The sequence below is a fragment of the Oncorhynchus nerka genome, linkage group LG28 (genome assembly GCF_034236695.1).
Source record: "Oncorhynchus nerka isolate Pitt River linkage group LG28, Oner_Uvic_2.0, whole genome shotgun sequence".
NCBI classification, from domain to species: Eukaryota; Metazoa; Chordata; class Actinopteri; order Salmoniformes; family Salmonidae; genus Oncorhynchus; species Oncorhynchus nerka.
The window spans coordinates 74,815,842-74,824,249 of record NC_088423.1 but is presented as its reverse complement, the minus strand read 5'-3'; the positions used below and the strand labels follow the sequence as shown (position 1 = coordinate 74,824,249).

Here is an 8,408-nt window from a genome sequence, read left to right as displayed (position 1 = left end):
CCTCTAAACAGTTCTATGGAGTGGCACCACAAAGGCCCCTCTAAACAGTTATATGGAGTGGCACCACAGGAGGCCCCTCTAAACAGTTCTATGGAGTGGCACCACAGGAGGCCCCTCTAAACAGTTCTATGGAGTGGCACCACAGTAGACCCCTCTAAACAGTTCTATGGAGTGGCACCACAAGAGGCCCCTCTAAACAGTTCTATGGAGTGGCACCACAGTAGACCCCTCTAAACAGTTCTATGGAGTGGCACCACAGTAGACCCCTCTAAACAGTTCTATGGAGTGGCACCACAGTAGACCCCTCTAAACAGTTCTATGGAGTGGCACCACAGTAGACCCCTCTAAACAGTTCTAAGGAAGTGGCACCACAGTAGACCCCTCTAAACAGTTCTATGGAGTGGCACCACAGTAGACCCCTCTAAACAGTTCTATGGAGTGGCACCACAGTAGACCCCTCTAAACAGTTCTATGGAGTGGCACCACAGTAGACCCCTCTAAACAGTTCTATGGAGTGGCACCACAGTAGACCCCTCTAAACAGTTCTATGGGCAACATGCTGGCATATACTACTCTTCTAGCTCTTACTCTCTTACTTTAACCATTGGATAAAGGAAGTTATGCAACATCTCAAGCTAGAGAAAATACACTACTCCGTTATGGGATCTGCAATGACATTTTATAATATCTGGCAAACCGTCCTATCGTTTGGAGAAGACATGGACCAGCTAACTCCATAAACCAAACCAAATTAGAATTTGTTTTATTTTTTAACTTTTTGTTTTACATATCTTTGTATTTTTTTACTATTCGATTATATTATTCATTGTATATCATGCCTGCTTTCAGTCTAGTTTTGGGGTGGTGCTCTAATAGAGCATGGGGGGAGGGGGGTTGATTTGGTAGGGGATCCGTGTGTGTTCTGCCCTCTACCTGTCTGTCCATTATCTCAATAATCATAAAAAAATGCCAAATAACTTTTGGTTGTGTTGCTAAAGACCCCGTCTATACTATCCTGAACGGAGGCGTCATCAGAGTTTCAGAACATTCAGGGCTCAGCCCTGAAAACCTGGGGCTGACTCGCCGCGAGGGGGAAGGGTGCAATAATATGACCTATAATAAAGCATTGCATGTACTACGCCACCTTTTTTATACATGAGGGGAGGTTATCACATCTAGCCAGAATGGTCTCTTCCGGGATGGTCCCGGATGCATAGCCTGGCTATGCACTTAAATATTAACCTCTACATAGGCTATAACGTGACAAGATATACATTCATTCATATTTAATATGATTAATTCAACCTGAACAACAGTAGTCATTGCGTGGGTTAACCAGAGATGGAAGAAGAAGGACTTCTCTGTGGGTGGATGACATTTCTCAAGTCGGCTGAGGTGTGATTCTCCACTCTATCGTTTCTTAGGAACTGTGCAACATATGGCAGGGTTGACCACTCCTATAATCGTTTCTTAGGAACTGTGCAACATGCGGCAGGGTTGACCACTCCTATAATCGTTTCTTAGGAACTGTGCAACATGCGGCAGGGTTGACCACTCCTATAATCGTTTCTTAGGAACTGTGCAACATGCGGCAGGGTTGACCACTCCTATAATCGTTTCTTAGGAACTGTGCAACATGCGGCAGGGTTGACCACTCCTATAATCGTTTCTTAGGAACTGTGCAACATGCGGCAGGGTTGACCACTCCTATAATCGTTTCTTAGGAACTGTGCAACATGCGGCAGGGTTGACCACTCCTATAATCGTTTCTTAGGAACTGTGCAACATGCGGCAGGGTTGACCACTCCTATAATCGTTTCTTAGGAACTGTGCAACATGCGGCAGGGTTGACCACTCCCACTCGGAAAACACTTCCTGAGGTGTAACTTCTATTCTATCAGTAAATAGAAAGGCTACACAACATTGTTCATAATAAAACCTGTATGATTCTATTCCATGGTCTTACCAGGGAGGAAGACTCATACTAGTTAGCTGTAGTTGGACAGGTGTGTTGTTCTTACTAGCGCTATCTAGGGCTGTAATTCTCCTGCAGCAAACCATATTCTTGTGAGGACATTATTACATGAAATCAAGTCCGTTTACACCGACAACACTGCAACACTAGACATTTTATGAAGAATGCATACGCTGAGGCAAAGTTCTGTGCATAGTTATTTGGACATAGACTGAAGCTAAAACTTTTCATTTGGCTCTATACTCCAACATTTTGGATTTGAGATCAAATGTTTTCTATGAGGGTATTTTCATACATATCTGTTTCATCGTTTATAAATGAAAGCACTTTATGTATCTAGTCTCCCCATTTGAAAACGTCATACGTATTCTGAGAAATTCACTTATAGTGTATTCAATTTAGTCAAGTTAAGTATTTGGTCCCATATTCCTAGCACGCAATGACTATATCAAGCTTGTGACTCTACAAACTTGTTTCAGTTTTTCCCTGACATTCAAAAGAGAGTATCTCTGGTCATCCCTATTGCCTCTGATCTGGCAGACTCACTAAACACAAATGCATTGTTTGTAAATGATGTCTGTGTTGGAGTGTGCCCCTGGTTATCCATAAATAAATAAAAACAAATTGTGCCATCTAGTTTGTTTAATATAGGGAATTTTAAATGATTTATACTTCTACTTTCAATACTTAAGTATATTTTAGAAAATACATTTACTTTTGATACTTAAGTATATTTAAAACCAAATACTTTTAGACTTTTACTCAAGTAGCATTTTATTGGGTGACTTTCACTTTTACTTGAGTAATTTTCTATTTTCTTTACTTTTACTTACTGACTGCGACATCATGTCAAAGGAGGGGTCCTTAGTAATACATGTACCCAGCTGGACTGCTTCATGGCACAGACATGGCAAAGGAGGGGTCCTTAGTAATACATGTACCCAGCTGGACTGCTTCATGGCACAGACATGGCAAAGGAGGGGTCCTTAGTAATACATGTACCCAGCTGGACTGCTTCATGGCACAGACATGGCAAAGGAGCGGTCCTTGGTAATACATGTACCCAGCTGGACTGCTTCATGGCACAGACATGGCAAAGGAGCGGTCCTTAGTAATACATGTACCCAGCTGGACTGCTTCATGGCACAGACATGGCAAAGGAGCGGTCCTTAGTAATACATGTACCCAGCTGGACTGCTTCATGGCACAGACATGGCAAAGGAGCGGTCCTTAGTAATACATGTACCCAGCTGGACTGCTTCATGGCAAAGGAGGGGTCCTTAGTAATACATGTACCCAGCTGGACTGCTTCATGGCACAGACATGGCAAAGGAGCGGTCCTTAGTAATACATGTACCCAGCTGGACTGCTTCATGGCACAGACATGGCAAAGGAGGGGTCCTTAGTAATACATGTACCCAGCTGGACTGCTTCATGGCACAGACATGGCAAAGGAGCGGTCCTTAGTAATACATGTACCCAGCTGGACTGCTTCATGGCAAAGGAGGGGTCCTTAGTAATACATGTACCCAGCTGGACTGCTTCATGGCAAAGGAGGGGTCCTTAGTAATACATGTACCCAGCTGGACTGCTTCATGGCACAGACATGGCAAAGGAGGGGTCCTTAGTAATACATGTACCCAGCTGGACTGCTTCATGGCACAGACATGGCAAAGGAGCGGTCCTTAGTAATACATGTACCCAGCTGGACTGCTTCATGGCACAGACATGGCAAAGGAGCGGTCCTTAGTAATACATGTACCCAGCTGGACTGCTTCATGGCACAGACATGGCAAAGGAGGGTCCTTAGTAATACATGTACCCAGCTGGACTGCTTCATGGCACAGACATGGCAAAGGAGGGGTCCTTAGTAATACATGTACCCAGCTGGACTGCTTCATGGCACAGACATGGCAAAGGAGCGGTCCTTAGTAATACATGTACCCAGCTGGACTGCTTCATGGCACAGACATGGCAAAGGAGCGGTCCTTAGTAATACATGTACCCAGCTGGACTGCTTCATGGCACAGACATGGCAAAGGAGGGGTCCTTAGTAATACATGTACCCAGCTGGACTGCTTCATGGCACAGACATGGCAAAGGAGCAGTCCTTAGTAATACATGTACCCAGCTGGACTGCTTCATGGCAAAGGAGGGGTCCTTAGTAATACATGTACCCAGCTGGACTGCTTCATGGCATAGACATGGCAAAGGAGGGGTCCTTAGTAATACATGTACCCAGCTGGACTGCTTCATGGCACAGACATGGCAAAGGAGCAGTCCTTAGTAATACATGTACCCAGCTGGACTGCTTCATGGCACAGACATGGCAAAGCAAATCACTGAATTTATCTCGAGTAGGCAGATATAAATATACTGAACAAAAATGTTACGCAACATGCAACAACTTCAAAGTTTTTACAGAGTTACAGTTCATATAAGGAGATAAGTCAATTGAAACATATAAATTAGGCCCTAATCTATGGATTTCACATGATTGGGTAGGGGTGCAGCCATGGGTGCACCCAACCAGAATGATTTTTTTCCACACATAGGGGCTTTATTACAGACAGAAATACTTCATTCCCTATTTTTGTATTTCTATCTGTTTTATTATACTGCTGTTGTGTGCTAGATCTTATGGGTTGAAAAGTGTTTTTTTTCCTCAGACATAAACAACTCCAGGTGAAAGCTTAAGGTCATATTAATAACATTTTGCTAGATTCATGACTACAGCCATAGCGAAACAGTGCAAATTGGCTGTCAGCTCAACTTTAATAAACTTAACTGGAAAAGCTGATATGCTTCAGTTTTCTGCCAGATGACTAGTTTCACATTTTGTTTCCAGCAATTACAAGGTAAAATAGATCTAAAACAATTGTAATTCTAACTACAGTCCCATTATCCAAACGGCTTACTCATTTAGCTAGCTCTTATCAATCTGTAAATTGCAGTGCATGGAGGATGGTATTATTTCTATTGGAAACCGACAGGTTGCTCGGTCTTATTAGTTTTATCATGCGTAATGGGGGTAGAATTATGAGGGTATTAAGTTCAAAAACAGTGTAGAATAAAACGCATCTGTAGACACACCTCCATTTCTTTAATCGCCACCCCAAACCAATAGCAGTATGATTAGCATGCTATTCTCAAGCTTAAATTCAAGGTGAGAATACACATGAAGAGTGTACATGCCAACTGTCTTATGTATCCAGAGGGGCAGACATGTAGAAATCAGGGTTATGAGGTGTCCCCTGGCCTAACATAAGGGGATGTACTTTGTCACAACACACACACTTAAACAAAAATATAGATATTTTAATTACACATACTGAAACATTACATGTTAGAACATGTTTTGCATGTTGCTTCTTTGATTTCCCAATGTAGGCCTGCAGCCCTCCATCCATAACATCATGTTGTTCTTCTTCCTCAAACTAGACTTACCGGTCTATTCAGGATCATACAAGGCTAGAAACCTGTTACACAAGGTATCTATCGCTAAACCATCACTGCAACCTCTATTAAGTACGACATTTATACTAATATTTTAAAAGGCATCAACCCAGATTTGGGGGGGAAAAGTCCAACCATACATGGATCAGCCAGACCAACGCAGAGTGTTTCCTCCAGGGAGTCCATGACCTGCTGAAGAGGACTGCCGAAGCTTCAACTAGAAACAAATCCAAAGAGAGAACACATCGCACTAAGGAATCAGATAGTTGGGGCATGACAACTTCAGATAAGTGCTCCCACTTCATAAGATCTGCTGGTCAGCTCTGTCTTCACTAGGACCAGACTTAGGGCCCTATAAATTTGTTTTACTTTTTGTGTGAGTCAATTAGATTTTTTTCTAAATTTCCATTTGGTTTTCACGCAAAAAAACTACACTTTTTTTAATAGAAAAGTCCACAAGAATGATTAAACCACATCAGAAATGTACTCTTCAGAAAGTAGCAGGAAATACAAATCACTGATGCATTCTGTTCATGCCTTATGATAAACTTGGGCTCATTAATGTTCAATAAAATTCCCTACTAAGTTCAATGCATTTTAGAATTTTGTTGAATTCTGATTTAATGTCTGGATTCCATGATTCCGTCCACGTTCTCCGTATTACAGATTTGATTTTACTTTGCAGCTGGTGCAAATGCTTAGTAAAGCTGGGCCTAAGTCTGCTCCATCTTGCTTAGGAGAAGGAGAGGCTGCGGCGCAGGTCCGTAAATACAGATCATTGGTGGTCCTGGGCTTTGCCCCCACTGGAGCCGGGCTGCAAGTTGGAGCGCAGCTTATACATGCAGTTGAGAGTGTCCAGCAGGAACGACCGTGTCGTGTTAATCTCCATCAGAGTTAGGTTGTCCAGCTGGAGAGGGAAAGATGGAGAGGGAAAGATGGAGAGGGAAAGATGGAGAGGGAAAGATGGAGATGAAAAGAGAAGAGAATGTAAATAAGGGAAGAAATCATGTTTCTACACAAAGTTCATAGACAGATGCATTCATCCAACTATACTTTACTTCTATCATCTTATTAATGCCACGTCTATCTTGCTGCCTTGTTGACAATGTGACGCTGACTACTGTTCCATTTGAGCAGGGAGGTCTGCCCTTGTCGGCCATAACCCGGTGCCCCCCGGTTACAATCGAACTTCCTCAGTGATTGATTGATACCTTGGCGTGTGCTTCCTGCTGGCTGATGAAGCTGTCAGCGGAGAGGCGGAGCTTGGCGATGCGCGTGTCCCAGATGTCCTTCACCAGTGTACGGATCTCATCCGCTTTGGGAATGTTATCAGATGCACTGCAGAGAAACAGGGATATATGACAACAGCTTGAACACACCTTCCAATTCCAGTCAAATTATAAATCAATAGCTATATCCAAACTAAGACAATATAACCAAGCTTAAAGTTAGGAAGTGTAGGATGATACTGACTGGTTGAGTAGCAGCTTGGTCAGCTCCATGTAGTATGGACTGGGGACAGGGGTGAATGTGTCTTCCTTCCTCTCTAGCTCTCTGATCTCCTCCAGTTTCTCTGTGCACAGATGAAAAAGGAAAGAAGTTCAGCTCTGACAATGGTTTACGTAGAGGCATCATCTTTGTAGACAATATATTAACATACATAACTTATACATATTGATATTTAACCAGGATTGTGATAAACGATTAGAGACACCAGTCTCCTTAACTTACCTACATCCATCCACTCTGGTGGCACTATCCTGCATTTCTGCCTCTGTTTCAGATTGAGGGCCAGCCACACAGGCACGTCGACAGGTAGCCCTGGGTTAAAAGGACCAAGATCACCCTGGAGACAGAAATCCACTTCTGAGTCATACAGAATGTAAACAAACTTACAGTGCCAGTAACGCGTTAGCTAGTTAGCCATGTGCCATCCCCATGGATCTGGCATAAAAACATGGGAGTCTGGAGTGTAGCTAGCTAGTTAGATGGCTAGTAAATGACTGTGGGCTGTATTCATTTGGCTAGCTAGTCGTTATGAATTAGCTAGTTATTAAACAACATCCGTGATCAGGCCAGAAGAATATCCAGGCTAACGTCGTAACTAAACAAGAAACTGGTTAGCTATGCTAAAGACGTTAACCAACTCACCCCGATCAAGTAGATTTTGTCAAGACTGAAATTGGGGATTATCTTCACTACCTCCTTCTCGGCAAGGAATTCGACCTCAGAAGGGTCCATTATAACCGTACTTTTATCGTTTTACGTGTAACGTTATCTCCGCAGGAACAGTGCCTATCGACGCTTTCGCAAGTTCCCGCGAAATATTCAGAGTAGTGTCACAGCAAACACGGAAGTCCCGCCTCCTCTCCAAATCAGTCAATTGCATACAATCGTCACTGGGTGGCAGTATTTACCCACACTAGAGGCACAGACGCACAACATTTTTATTTTATTTATTTATTTCACCTTTATTTAACCAGGTAGGCAAGTTGAGAACAAGTTCTCATTTACAATTGCTACCTGGTCAAGATAAAGCAAAGCAGTTCGACAGATACAACGACACAGAGTTACACATGGAGTAAAACAAACATACAGTCAATAATACAGTATAAACAAGTCTATATACAATGTGAGCAAATGAGGTGAGAAGGGAGGTAAAGGCAAAAAAGGCCATGGTGGCAAAGTAAATACAATATAGCAAGTAAAACACTGGAATGGTAGTTTTGCAATGGAAGAATGTGCAAAGTAGAAATAAAAATAATGGGGTGCAAAGGAGCAAAATAAATAAATGAATTAAATACAGTTGGGAAAGAGGTAGTTGTTTGGGCTAAATTATAGGTGGACTATGTACAGGTGCAGTAATCTGTGAGCTGCTCTGACAGTTGGTGCTTAAAGCTAGTGAGGGAGATAAGTGTCTCCAGTTTCAGAGATTTTTGTAGTTCGTTCCAGTCATTGGCAGCAGAGAACTGGAAGG

The 8,408-nt window shown here is 42.7% G+C and overlaps 1 protein-coding gene across 1 annotated transcript; it reads right to left on the bottom strand.

The window, feature by feature from the left end:
• Positions 1-5,272: 5,272 nt before the first annotated feature.
• On the bottom strand, positions 5,273-7,749 carry gins2 (GINS complex subunit 2). Its single transcript, XM_029639822.1, has 5 exons — positions 7,583-7,749; positions 7,163-7,277; positions 6,905-7,004; positions 6,643-6,769; positions 5,273-6,338 (listed from the first exon to the last, which is right to left on the bottom strand). The coding sequence occupies exons 1-5, from the start codon at positions 7,670-7,672 to the stop codon at positions 6,207-6,209; spliced, it is 564 nt and encodes a 187-aa protein (XP_029495682.1). The 5' UTR covers positions 7,673-7,749; the 3' UTR covers positions 5,273-6,206.
• Positions 7,750-8,408: the final 659 nt, after the last annotated feature.

Excerpts from the sequence above, each read along its gene's own strand:
- gins2 (XM_029639822.1), bottom strand. The coding sequence starts at position 7,672 with ATGGACCCTTCTGAGGTCGAATTCCTTGCCGAGAAGGAGGTAGTGAAG. Across the intron at positions 7,278-7,582 it reads ACAAAATCTACTTGATCGGG|GGTGATCTTGGTCCTTTTAA; the intron begins GTGAGTTGGTTA and ends TTCTGTCTCCAG. Across the intron at positions 6,770-6,904 it reads ACCAAGCTGCTACTCAACCA|TGCATCTGATAACATTCCCA; the intron begins GTCAGTATCATC and ends GTTTCTCTGCAG.